Source organism: Neovison vison, chromosome 5 (genome assembly GCF_020171115.1).
Source record: "Neovison vison isolate M4711 chromosome 5, ASM_NN_V1, whole genome shotgun sequence".
NCBI lineage: Eukaryota > Metazoa > Chordata > Mammalia > Carnivora > Mustelidae > Neogale > Neogale vison.
The window spans coordinates 45924496-45938297 of NC_058095.1; the positions used below are offsets into that span (position 1 = coordinate 45924496).

The 13802-nt window shown below is 44.6% G+C and overlaps 1 protein-coding gene across 2 annotated transcripts in view; it reads right to left on the reverse strand.

Annotated features, from left to right (window-relative positions):
* KAT7 (lysine acetyltransferase 7) overlaps positions 1-13802 on the reverse strand; it is a 33973-nt gene that overhangs the window by 5091 nt on the left and 15080 nt on the right. Inside the window, exons 6-12 of one of the 2 annotated variants that reach the window (XM_044248729.1) lie at positions 12210-12296; positions 10666-10764; positions 7722-7832; positions 5682-5873; positions 2832-2921; positions 2472-2612; positions 1300-1393 (exon numbers count right to left, since the gene is read on the reverse strand). In XM_044248729.1, the coding sequence (XP_044104664.1) occupies positions 1300-1393; positions 2472-2612; positions 2832-2921; positions 5682-5873; positions 7722-7832; positions 10666-10764; positions 12210-12296 (814 nt within the window). The remainder of the gene's footprint in view (positions 1-1299; positions 1394-2471; positions 2613-2831; positions 2922-5681; positions 5874-7721; positions 7833-10665; positions 10765-12209; positions 12297-13802) is intronic. The other variant, XM_044248730.1, reaches the window with a different exon arrangement.

Below are 13802 nucleotides of genomic sequence, written 5' to 3' on the forward strand. Positions count from 1 at the left end.
ATATACAGTTGACTCATTAGCATCGAACTCCCGACCAACAGCACAACAACCTGGCGTTCTGGCACTACACCTAGGGGCCATTTAAAATTAGCAACAAGGGACTCCTGGGTGGCTCAGTCGGTTAAGCATCTGCCTTCAGCTCAGGTCATGATCCCAGGGTCCTGGGATGGAGTCCCACTTCGGGCTCCCTGCTCGGCAGGCAGTCTGCTTCTCCCTCTCTGCCTGATGTTTCCCCCTGCTTTGTGCTCTCTGACAAATAAATAAAATCTTTAAAAATTATGTAAGTAAGTAAGTAAATAAATAAATAAAATCAGCAACAAGGGCACCTGGGTGGCTCAGTCTGTTAAGTGTCTGCCCTCAGTTCAGATCATGGTCCCAGAGTTGAAGGATCAAGTCCCACACTGGGCTCAAGTCCCACACTTCCCTGCTCAGTGGGGAGTCTGCTTCTCCCTCTCCCTCCTCCCTCCCCCACCCTGCCTCATGCTGTTTCTGTCTCAAATAAATAAAATCCTTTAAAAATTAAAGGGGCATCTCCACAGCTCAGTGGGTTAAGCTTCTGCCTTTGGCTCAGTTCATGATCTCAGGGTCCTGGGATCGAGCCCTGAATCTTTGCTCAGCAGGGAGCCTGTTTCCCCCTCTCTCTGCCTGCCTCTCTGCCTACTTGTGATCTCTCTCTGGGACAAATAAATAAGATCTTTAAAAAAATAAAATAAAATAAAATAAGCAAAAAAATGCACAAAAATATGAAAAGCATGGCACTAACACACTGAAAAAAAATGTGTTTACATGGAGAGCCAAAACAAGGCACCTGCTTGTTTGACCGGAGCAGAGAAAATGTCGTGACTTCCTTTTTGCACCTGTATGCACGTCCACAAGGGACTGTAGACGTGCCAAGAGTACAGATTTGGGGATTAAAAATAAATTCGAGTAGGCAAATTCCCAAATACAGAATACACTACTAAAGAGGCCCAAGGCCTTTATTAGGTCCATGAATTGCCACTGGACTAGTCCTTACAAAACTGAAATCCCTAATCCAGGAACAGATTTGAAGCCTTCAGCATACATGTGCTGCTCCTTGTCTCAAATGGGGACAACCTTCTGTCCTATCCCCTACATGCCCCACCATCAGGTAGTGACTGAGGCCTGCATTCACTGAAGGTTCCAGGTACACCAGCTGACCCGGGACGTTCAGATTCTGTCCACACATCCGTCCTCTTGCTGCGTGCCAGGAACCAGAGACCCAATTGCTCTCATCACCCCCGCGGCTTGTGGAGCTCAGGCCGCAGCAGTCGCACTTACTGAAATCGATGAGCATCTTGCCATAGCCCTGTCTCATGTACTGAGGCATGGTGAGGATACACGACACGTTGTAGTTGAGGAATGAATTCTTTTCCTACAGTCAAGAGCAAAACAGATGAGAGAACGTTAGGAGAGCTTGGAACCCAAGTTGTCAGGAGTCCCACACACAGAAAATAAGGCTGCTGGCAAACTCTCTGGTCAAGGAGTCCCGGGAAGTGGCTGTCACACTCACAGCTGTTCCTCCCACACTGGTTACAACAATGGCCAAAGCCAGCCATGCCAGGCTCCCCCTTGCTCAGAGACCAGTATCAATTTAAGGGGGGCTGACGGAGTTCTTTCTAGTCAGAGCAAGGCCAGGAGGGGTTGACTGTGGAGTCGGTCAGGGCAACCCTCTGTAAATGTAATTTTTCAAAAGGGGACTGGCTAGTGGAAAAGAGAGGGATCCCCACCAGGAAGCCTCCAGTGAACAAACACTCCCATCACATACTGTCCGGTTCCGTTTATGGAAAATGTTCATGACAGGCAAACTCCTAGAGCCAGAGGGCTGGCGCGGGCTGGCAGCGGCTGAGGGGCAATGGGCAGGCCTGCTTGATGGGGTAAAGAAAACAGAGCAGGGAGCCCTGTGTGGTTGCTGCGCTATTCTGGCGATACAAAAGCCACTGAGGTACAGGCTTTAAATGAGTGAAGTTTGTGGCATGTGAACCAGATTTCAAGAAAGTATCTACTAAAAAGTCAAAAGCAAAACCTGGCCTTCAGCTTTCAAAAGCAGAGTGGTGTTATCACAGAATAAGCCCAGCTAGAAAACCAGGCAAAAGGAATATATTCCTGGTTTTAGGCTAATAACAGTGAGCAAAGCCAGGAGAGTTGGCCTGACTACAAAATGTGGGCTTCGGGGTTAGTAGGCAGGGCCTTGGCTGGTAATTAATAGGCAGCTCTAAGCCACAAGTCCAGAAAGGAATAAACCAGAAGCTTTTAATAAAGAATCGCATACTTCCATTAAACAATCTTTGATACATAGATTTCTGTGACACCTTCCCACCCAATCCTTAAGAGAAGGGCTGTCATCATTGCCCAGGGTCCGGCCTCTTCCTGTCAGTGATCTGGGTCCCCAAATGCCAACATCAATCACCCTTCTGAGGCCAGTAGCTTCTTAATCTCCAGATCCTGCTGACCTTGGAAAAATATCCAATCAGGTGACAGCCGGTGTTGTCCGCTTCTGTCATAACATAAAACAGGAAGGGTTCCACATCATAATATAACGTCTTGTGGTCCAGAAAAAGCTTGGCCAGCAGGCACAGGTTTTGGCAGTAGATCTGGAAGCAGAGAAAGAGAATTCATGCATGGGCCAGTGATTCCTCAACTTATCAGATAAAGGCCTAAACCTAAAGATCCTATCATCATTGTTGATGAGGCAGAAAGTGTGCTTTGGTCAACAGCAGAGTCTTTATCACCTCTACAAGGGGAGATGGAAGGTGGAACAAACTGCTGCTGGGACCTGTGAATATACACTCTTCACCACCGCACCTGCTTACCTTGTTTTTCTTGCCGTCCACTTCAAACACGGAGATGGAGCCTTTCCGATAGATTTCATCGCCAGGTGGGTGTTTCCACACACATTTAGCCTGCAAGAGAATGGAATTCATATCAGGGGAAAAAGCCTTCCCCAACAAGACTGCTGCTTAAATGGAAAATTGAATCACAGGTCAAATTCAGTTAGCGGAGATGACAGACAACTGGACACACTTGAGAACGTACGCAAGTTTTTTGTGTTTTGTTTTTTTTTTGGGTAAAACAATTAACGGCTTCTAAAGTCATAGGAATGTGTTTACGGTATTTTTATAGCAGTTTAGAACAACTTTTCCAGATCATACTCTGGCCCGGTTTCAACCCAGGAGATTAAAATCATCTACTAAGTAAAAGCCAGATAAATAAAAAATACCCTCCATTCTAAAACACTCTGTGCCAAGAGGAAATTCTTGAGCAGCTTATTTCCAGCAGCTTAAGAATTGCTAAGGAAAGGCAGGAACACTTCATATTCGCCTTTACTAGTAAACTTTGCGACCGCCTCACCGTCAATCTTTTCTTCCGATTAGAAAAGACACCCACGACAATAAAGACTAACCCCCATACCTAAGTTTTCCCTTTGTTATATAAGGAAGATGAGGACGCCCTTCCGTGGCTTAAAAAACAGGCAAGGCAGCCTGGTTCCGGAGGAACAAACTGTGGAGGTGGGTGGACAACTGGCCACAAGGGGGCACAAATTCCCCCTTTCTTCACCCTCATTTGCAAAAGGATTTAATGCAGCCTGTCAGCCCTTGCTGTAAATATGTGAATTCTTTTAAGGTTTTATGCAAACACATTAAAAAACATCATTTAAGAAGCATGTATACGGAACATTTTCTACTAAGTTTTATTCCGACTTCTGGTCAACTCAAGAAAGGCCCCATTGCCACCTGTAAATCAAAACGCTAACTGTAATCGCTTCAAGAAAGCTCTGCCCCCAGTTTGTGGCTGGATCCACTTGCTTACTCATGCTGGCTCTTTCCAACAACAACCCAACTAATGCAACAATTGTTTAGAAACAGAAGCCAAGGGGCGCTTGAGTGTCTCAGTGGGTTGAATCGCTGCCTTCAGCTCAGGTCATGATCTCAGGGTCCTGGGATCGAGTCCCGCATCGGGCTCTCTGCTGAGCAGGGAGCCTGCTTCCCTCTCTCTCTCTGCCTGCCTCTCCATCTACTTGTGATCTCTCTCTCTGTGTGTGTCAAATAAATAAATAAATAAATAAATCTTAAAAAGAAACAGAAGCCAAAAATGGCCCATTTCAGCGATTACTCATGAAGCAATGGGAATCAGAAGTATAGACGAAAAAACGGGTTACCATTACCTGAAAATCGATTTTTGTACCTCCCCGTAATACAGATCCTCCAATATTCAAAATGTTTACTTGACCCTCAGATTTATCCAAACCCTGTTTCCTCACCTACTACTATGTCTTGCCCTTTTGGGCTATTACATTGGTTAGTGCCACTAAGTAATCAGAAACAAAAAGAAGTAAAACCTAAATGGTCAGCAGTTCACATCAGTCAAAATACCTTTCACATAGGAGAACTAGATTTTAGTTTATCTCCATGGTCTACCATCACGGAGACCAGTCCTCTGCTACCCTCCCCCTGTGGCCCAGTGTCCCCACCAGTCCTCCATCCGTTCGCGCGCCCTGCCCCCAGGCAAGTGTGCAGGAGTCTGGAAGGCTGAACTCAGCAGGGAGTTCTAGGCTGCAACACTACATTGTGTGTGTTCCAGAGAACACAAAATGCAGTTATCCTCCAAACCAACTGGGGACAAGAGGAGAAGGACATGGGGCGCCCGGGTGGCTCAGTCATTAAGCATCTGCCTTCGGCTCAGGTCATGATCAAGCCCGCATTGGGCTCCTTGCTCGGTGGGAAGCCTGCTTTTCCCTCTCCTACTCCCCCTGCTTGTGCTCCCTCTTCTCACTCTGTCTCTGTCAAATAAAAAAAAAACCTTTAAGAAAAAAAAAAAAGGGGGTGGGGGAAGGATGGGAACTCTGGGAAAGCCTGGGCCGCAGAAGCTCAGCACACAAAAAACATGGGAAATAAAAGTGGAAGGGGATGGAAGGAGGAGGTATACCCTAAAAGGTCTCAGAGCCAAATTACGCTGGGACGACAGAAATAGGAAAAATGACGGTGCCTGCCTGAAACGCTCCTTCCTCTCTTCCCCATCCCTGCTCCCAGAAATTCCCTTATTTAGGACGAGATTTTTCACTCTACGGCTAGGCAACAAAAAAATGGCTTAAAACTACAAAATACCTAGTGAGCATATATATATGAACAACAAAATAAGTCTTTCTTCCTATCTGAACAGGAAGGACAACATTCATGAACCAGAAAGCATTAAACTCGGGAGAAGGCACCAAAGGAGCCATTTTGTTAATTCCATATTTTGTCTCCTTTAAATACGCATTCATTCAGCAGTTACAGGGCACTTCCTGCCCCCACTGGTTGCTAGGGATATGAAGTGAGTCATGTCCTTGCCCTGTCTAATGAAGTCCACTTGTTTTTTTTTCGAGTTGGGGACACATAAAAACTGTGGGCAGAGGTAATTCGTATCCCAGGGAGAAATGGTACCAGGCAGTAAGAAAAAAAGACAAGGCAGTGTGTGTGACAGGATGTGGTTCCAGGACATCAGCTGCTTCGGATGCCACCTGCCCCCCACCGCCAGACCCCACCTTGAAATGGGCTTGCCCTTTCCTATGCCTCTGTGCCATTCCTATGGACCACTGAGAGGCTTAGAGGCGGAGGTCATCCAGGTAAACGTCAACATCCAGAGCTCCACCGTGACGATCGCAGAACCCCAAGATGGCATACCATGTGTCGGCGGAGTATCGTTTGGCTCTTCATGTACTTCAAACAGAATTCGCACATGTAGAGCCGTCCCAGGCGCGCGTATTCTTCGGGATAGGGAGAGTGGTACCACGTATCAAGCTCATAACGACCAAAAGCAATTGTTTTAATCATGTTGCTCCCCTCTGTGATTTGGCCTTGCAGCCTTAGCTTCTCCTATTGTAGAGAAGAAATCAGAAGTCAGAGGATTAGGATTGATCATCTTTATTTTCAAAAAGTCTCTAGTATGCTTGTTCGCATGTCACCATGCTAGGCTAGGAGAAAAAAACAGAACTGACTCTAGGGGCGCCTGGGTGGCTCACTGGATTAAGGCCTCTGTCTTTGGCTCAGGTCATCTCAGGGTCTGGGACTGAGCCCTGCATCCAGCTCTCTGCTCAGCAGGGAGCCTGCTTCTCTCTCTCTGTCTACTTGTGATCTCTGTCAAGTAAATAAATAAAATCTTAAAAAAAAAAAAAAAAAAAAGAACTGACTTTTAATGCATGAAAAACTTGCACTGAAACGGGCTGCCCACCTGGACACAGATAGTCAGGATGGCTTCTAGAAAACTCACAATCTACACTGCCTGGAAGCGTAGGTCTCAACAGACCACAGCTTTCCTCTGCTTCCTACCATGCTGTGGGGGGGGCCTCACCTCCAGAAGTTTAGTACCACATCCTTGGTAAAATTTTGTGTCTCATCAGCTGGCACCAAACCACTTGATAAAGGCAATCTACCACAAAGAAAAATGCCCCACCCTTACCAAACATTGTAAAACCAACCAGGAAAGATTACCTAGAATGTGCTTTACTATCTGCCTCTAAAGTTGTATGGATCTGTGTGATGTAAATCCACAGGTATACAGGGCCATCCTGTCAAAGCAGGTCCCTGAAAACATTTTTGAAACATGGACAGTGCTGTAGTACTGGACTCTACTCCAGATGAGGCAGAAAATATCTCTGGATATCACTCCCCACTCAGTGGTTAGGACCTGACTATAGGACAATTTTTCAAGCCTAACCAGGTAGAAAGCTGTGACAGGAAATACTCCGCTACAGAACAGGAAGGAGAGGGGTGCCTGGGTGGCTCAGTGGGTTGAGCCTCTGCCTTCGGCTCAGGTCATGATCTCAGGGTCCTGGGATCAAGTCCCGCATCGGGCTCTCTGCTCAGCAGGAAGCCTGCTTCCTGCTCTCTCTCTCTGCCTGCCTCTCTGCCTACTTGTGATCTCTCTCTGTGTCAAAAAAAAAAAAAAAAAAAAAAGAACAGGAAGGAGAAAAGCAACTACCAAACCCTGCCCCCTCCAAGGTTCCAACAAGTCTCTCTGAGGATTTGTGAATCAAGTATTTGACATAATTAAAAAAAAAAAAAGGTAAAGAGGATATTCACTCTACAAGCTAAGTTTCCTTCAACACATTTCATCTGTTAAATCACAGGTACCACAATTTTTTTAAAGCAATCTTGTTAAAAATTCTGCCTAGGGTATGAAAACCGAGTGAAAATAACTGTAAATAAAAATCAGAACAGTAAATCACCTTCATAGACAAAACGTGGCTAGGTCAAAGATTAATTTCCTTTATAAAACATCTGACCATTACTCCTCTATGCTTTTCTCTTAATTCTTTTGGAGTTAGAATGGAGGGCCTAGCAAAGCCTGCAAAGGCTAGCTCCTGGGAGGGGGGCATTAAGAGAACAAGAGAGGCTTAGCCACCAATAAGAGGCTCTCAGAATTGCAAATTACCCGACTGAGACCGAGGGGCACCTATTGTCTAACCCAGGCCTCAACACTCCCACCAAACAAGTCCTTCTGGGAGATGAGATGGAAGGAAAAGTGGTCAGGGAAAAGAAAGGGAGGAGGGGAAATTATGTTTAAATATGAATGGGAAGCAGGATCATTCTGATAAAGGGTAGCTGTGGGAAGGGAAAGAGATTTTCATTATTTCCCATCAACTGATCGATCACTATCACTTTTCTGGGCAGTTTACAAGACTTTCACAAGCAGTCCATAAGCTTGAAGATCTTAATACTCACCAAATCCTCTGAAGCCCGGGCTTGTGCTCTTCGGAAAAGATCCAAGTCATACTCGCTAGTCAGGTTTTCCAAGAGAGGTTCCCGAGTGTTCCCATAGGTCTGTCTGTGTTCCTAGGAAAATAATCAGAGCGTGAGTCTTACTGCTTCTAAGAACTTAATCTATTTTATTTCAGCCAATGCCAACCAGAGGGCCAAACACAACTATAAGCTATTTATTTAGTGCCTACTATATGCCAGGCATTATACTAGGCACTGGGGACTGAGCATAAGACACACTATTACCAGGTTAATGCCAAAAACAACCATTATCCACCCTAGTGAATCTGTAAAGAAAATGCTCCTACACCTTCAAAAGGGAGTTTCATTCTTCTCTCTCTAAATGAGCACCTCGAGGGTCAGAATTCTATGCCTCCATTTCTTAATCTGAAAATGTGCATGACAATACAAATAAATAAAATGTAACAAAGCCAAAGGCACTACAAATTCCTAGAATCTTGAAATCTGGAAGGAACCTCGGTGGATACTCCCGTGTTTAAAAGCAAAACAAAGCAGAACAAAACAAAATACACAAAATCTCTTCAGACTTATAGAGTCTCACATTTTAGATGGAAAGGAAAAGTCTCAACGAGGAAGGGGTATCCACACTGAGTGGTCCTTGCTAAGTCCCTTCCCCGAAGTCGCTGCGCCCATGACGCTGTTCAGCCCAAGGACTGAAGCTGCCACCTGGGATCTCCAGCCCTGGCGCATGGGAAACACAGGCTGGCCCCTTTAAGAAACACTGTGCTAAATATTAAGCAAGGAGGAGGAGACAATACTCAGAAAATCAGAAGCATAAAAGTAAGCCAGTTCTCAGTAAGTATCAAATCTCACCATGGCAGTCTTAACAAATATCCTGGCACCGGAAAGAAAGGCCACAAGGGAAACTTCCCTTTTAAAACCTCTGATTTTAGCCCTTCCCACTCCATCCCAGACTCCACCTCCTACCCAGAGAATAGAAGATAATGGTTGTTAAGTGGAGTGGATGGCTCATCCCCCGGAGAACATTACAGAATTCGCATGTATATTATCATATGAAAAAACTATTCACCAGTACCTCAACCCCTATTACAATATCTTCCGGTTCCTCTGGGCCCATCTGACCTGTACCTTTTGCCTCTAAGATTCAGGTTCTTAAATATGAAGTTTTTTCTTCTAGTTTCATAATCATTTTTTTAAGCTTATAAAAAATATCCTAGCCAGCATTTTTAACAGGAAGGTTGGGTCCAAATAACCTAGCTCCAATTTTGGAAAGCAGATGTTTGTAAACTCAATTTTAGGAGCTTTTACTTCAGACATTCTTTCTAACCCCCATATGATTTCTGGGCAAGTTACTTCTCGAAACCTCCGTCTTCTTATCTATGAAATAGTTAAGACACCGCCCATCATAAAGAGTTGTCAGAAAAATGATGGGAACAACATAACCATGCCTAGTGCCTACGCACATAAGCATTCAATAAATGCCACTATCATGTTTACTCCTTCCACATCTACCTAATTTGTAGACAGAAACACTGAACAAGGCACAGGGAGGCATACAACTTTGCACCTGGCAATCCACTACTAGAACCCTCCCCTCTACAAACCCAACAGTCTGGTGTAGGCGGTTAGCTACAGATCCGCCCACCACCCGTTTCCTGCTGGGCCATATCCATCTCATTCATAATATTATCATTTTCAAGGCAGTGAGGATGACCAAAAAAGTAAATACATGGTTTGGTATATTCTTGCCTTAGTGCAGTTGTGCTAAATATCCACAAGCCATACATAAAATAACGCCTAAATAAGCCAATATTCCAATTCCTTGAAAGGATAAAAAATAGGCATCAGGAAAAGCCTCACAGCAAAACAGCAAAACACGCAGCAGAGGAAGGGGCTTCTTATCTCAGAGGGTGATTTTTATTGGAATTTTTCTTCTCTAATATTTTTGGTATTTTCATTAGGAAGCATTTAACACATTTATAAATATGAGTCACACATATTTACAAATCATGTTTACAATAAATCTTTACTTAACAGTTAAATTTTATGCAAAAATTTCTTGAATTTTTATGAAATGAGGAAATTACAATTCAAGTTATTTAAGTGAAAACACAGAATCCAAAGCTGTGCTTACAGTAAAATCCAAATTACATAAATTAGGCATTTGTAAAAAGCTAAGAAGAAATATCCCCAAATGCTAACATGGCTACTTTTTAGGTAGTAGGACTGATGTTTATTTCTGTATACTTCTCTTTGTGTTCTGCATTTCCTACTACAAATGTGTATTACTTTGGGGATACCTGGGTGGCTCAGTCAGTTAAGCATCTGACTTTGGCTCAGGTCCTGGGATCAAGCCCAGCATCGCTGGGCTTCCTGCTTGGGGGTGGGAATGGGGGGATTCTGCTTCTCCCTCTCCCTCTCCCCTAGCTCATGAGCTCTCTCTCTCAAATAAATAAAATCTTAAAAAAAAAAATCATTATTTTTAAAACTAGAAAAAAAGTTAAAATACTACCCAAAAAATCTTCCTATAGAATATATCACCCAATACTTTATACTATGCAGAAATTTTGTTTTCCCATTAAAATATACAGACCATCACTTAGTTTGAATACTTTCCCTTACACAGACATCTCCAACATCCTGCTATTTGTTCGAGTGGCTAAATTTAACCCTTTACAACTAAAGTGAGGTTTACAAACAAGTACAGGACTGAATTTTTTTTCATCTAAATTCTAATGGCATTTTGTCTTCCGAAGCCTCCTGTTTCCACTCTTAACAACCCAATCTGGGGGTGGGGGGTGATTATGGCAAACTCTAAGGGCCAGAGGTGGGCCTTTCCAGGGTATTCTCAAAGGCAGGGCTTAGAAACCAAAAGCAATCAAATGCGAATGCAAGAATTCGTCTTAACTATTTAACTTTTTCTCACCATGTATTTCTCTTTCTGCTCTTTGCTCAGCCCAGAATTCCTTTTCTTCCTGAGTTCAGCCACCTTTTCCTTATATCGCAGCTGCCTCTCTGTTGGTGCCTGAAAGGCAAGAAGAGGACACTGAAAAGCTAGCTGGAAAACGCATTATGTCATTCAGTTTCAAGATGAAAAGTAACAACACAAAACAAACCACAACCTGGGCAGGGAAGGAAAACATGCCCAATGTGTGACAGCCACCCCGTGAGTACTATGGCGATTTTAAAATCCCAAACTGGGTTCCCGGACCACCACAGTTACAGTCAGTTAATATGGCTTCAGGAATGTACTTATTTTAGTATTAAACCAAACAGAACATAAATTAAGGAGGGATGTCTCCACCAAAGCAGCAAGAATAAAATAAAGATGTGTCAATTCAATAAGCATTTCTTGAATGTTTACTGTTTTCCAAGCACTGATACAAGAATGAATAAGACTTTTAAACTGAGTCAGACTAGAAGCCCAGATAGACCATGAAAATAAGAGCAGCTACAACTTACGGCAAGCTTATTACCTGCCAAGTACCAGGGAAGGGGATTTTGTGGGTGACTACCATACTACGTAGTTATTATTCACTCCTTGTTATGAACAAGGAAATAAAGTTTAAGGAGGGTAGCTGACCTGTCCTAGACCACACAGCTAGTATCACAGAATCACAGTATTCAAATCCAGATCTGTTTCGCTCCAAATCCCAACCTCTCCCTCCTCACCAGGCTTCCTCTGCTAGCTACCTATAATCTAACCACAAAAACAGACAACCGCATGATGAGCTATGTATATAGAAGATGAAGACAAGGGCTAAACCAGCATCCTGAGAACATTACAACAGAACACCTAAGGAAGAACTGCCTCAATGGTAGGAGGTCTGGGAAGAATTTCTACAACAGCTGAGAAGTACAGGGATTGAAGGCCTTGAAGGATAAATACAATCCCTTCTTGGCACAGTTAGGCAGAAAAACGGCAAGAGCAAAGACCCAAGGCAGTCACGAAGGAACAAGAAATTAAGCGTCATCAATGAGCAGGAATATTCAGAGAAGCAGAAAGATTAGGGCCAAGCAGCATCTTGGAATCCAAGGCAAGAGAGAAGTAGAAGAAAAATGACACCATCCCCAAGTGTCAAATGCTAATAAGCACAAGTCACTGGCGACCTTGGAACCATGCCAGCACAGCGAGGGGGTTTGAAAGTAACAAAAGGTTAAAAAGGAGATGCGACATGGAGCAGCAAGTGCCATCTCGGAAATAATCAGGATTGCGTGCAATAACCAGTATTTTCATAAACACCATGATTTCTTCATTTATGAGGCAGAAGTGCTCATTTCATGAAATTTTACTATCTGGAAAGCAAATATGCTCCTGAGCGTACAACTGAAGGCGAGTTAAGACGAGTTACTCAGAAATACCACGGGGAACAAGAGACTTGGAGAGACCTAACGCCCGCTCCTGGGCCGAGGAGAGCCAAGACTTGGCCCCCAGGCTGCGAGCGGCCGGAGCTTGAGCGAGGCCCGTACCTGGTGCCTGGTTGCGTGCCTGTTGTCATCTTGCCTGTGGGACAGCGTTCTCTCTTCTATCTGCTTATCCCGGCTCTGTGCTCTCACCTGCAACCATCAACAACGTCAATAAATCCACCTGCTTCTAAGACTAGGTTTATGTAAAAGAATAAGAATATCATGGAAATCCCCTGAATTCACGCTGCGGTTTTACTTTCAAAGGGTCTTCACGTTTATTATCACCATCTCTCCAAGAACGAGGAAGGCAGGCTTCACCGTCTGCTTTCTCGGCCACTAACTGAGAATCAGAGAAGCGCACTCCTCGGGGCTACGTGGTGACAAGGCGAAGATTTTAAAGAAGTCTAGGGACTCAGAGCCTGGACCCTTCCCGCCGCACAATGGGTAAGAAACAAGAAACCGTGAGCAAGTGCAAGAACGGGGTGAAGATGTGCACAGGCAAACGTGGATAGCTGGGGGGTCAAGTCTCCAGGGAAACTGAACTCTGCAGTTATGCGTTCTTAAGGCAAACCACATCAGCTCTCCAACAGTTTCCGCTTCACCTTCTGGAAGTGAGGGCTCACATCTAACCGCCTGTTCCCGCTTCACACCAAAACTCAGCACGGCCAAAACACGATGACTGGTACTCTCCCACAGATCTGCAACTCCCAAACATTCCCTCTGTCGACAGACAGTAACACTTTCTAAACAACTCATCGGGTCAAAAACTTGAAGGTCGTCCTTGCTGCTTCTCTTTCTCTCTCCTCATGACATCCATCAGCAAGTCTATCAGGCTGCTTCCGAGATACATCCTGAATCCGATCAGCTCCTACTATCTCCGAGGAGATGACGCTAGTCCGGGCCACCAGCCACTGCCTGAGCCTTGGAGCACCCTTCCAACTAGTTGGCCTGCATCAAACTCTTGCCTCCGACCAGTCCACTCTCCACACACAACAGTTGTGATTTTTAAAAAGCATTTAGGAAATTATATTACACCTCTGCTGAAAGCCCTCCAAGTGCTTCCCATCGTCATCACATTAAAGACACACTCCTTGTGCCAAGGCCTACAGGTCTTTTGGGATCTGGATCCTCCTTCCTCATTTCCCATTATGCGCCAGTCACACTGGCCTACTTCTGGCCCCTCCAACCCAGCAGCTGATCTCTACCTCACATCACAGCCTCTGTGCCTGCCCATCCTTCCACCTACAACTCTTCTCCTAGATCCGGACACAACAGTCTCTTTGCCCTCAGCCACGACTCAGGTCAAACGCCAACTCCTCTGGAAGGTCTTCCTTAACGACCTGCGCAAAAGCAGTGCCATACCCGTCACCCCCCCCAAAACAGCCATCACCCCCAAAACAGCCACTCTATCTTTTTTTGTTGTTTCTCACAGCATTTATTACTGCATGAAATTCTTCTCTACTTATTCATCTGTATGTGCTTTGCCTCCCCCCATGAGAAAGTCAGCTCATTGAACGCAGTCTTTTTATCTCATTCAGAGAATCCTCAGATACCTGTCACGGTATGTAGTCATGGCAATCTGTAACGGAATGAAAATGGCAATATCCTTGACTGCAAACATTTACCAGGAAACTCAAGGGTAATCACATATATGCA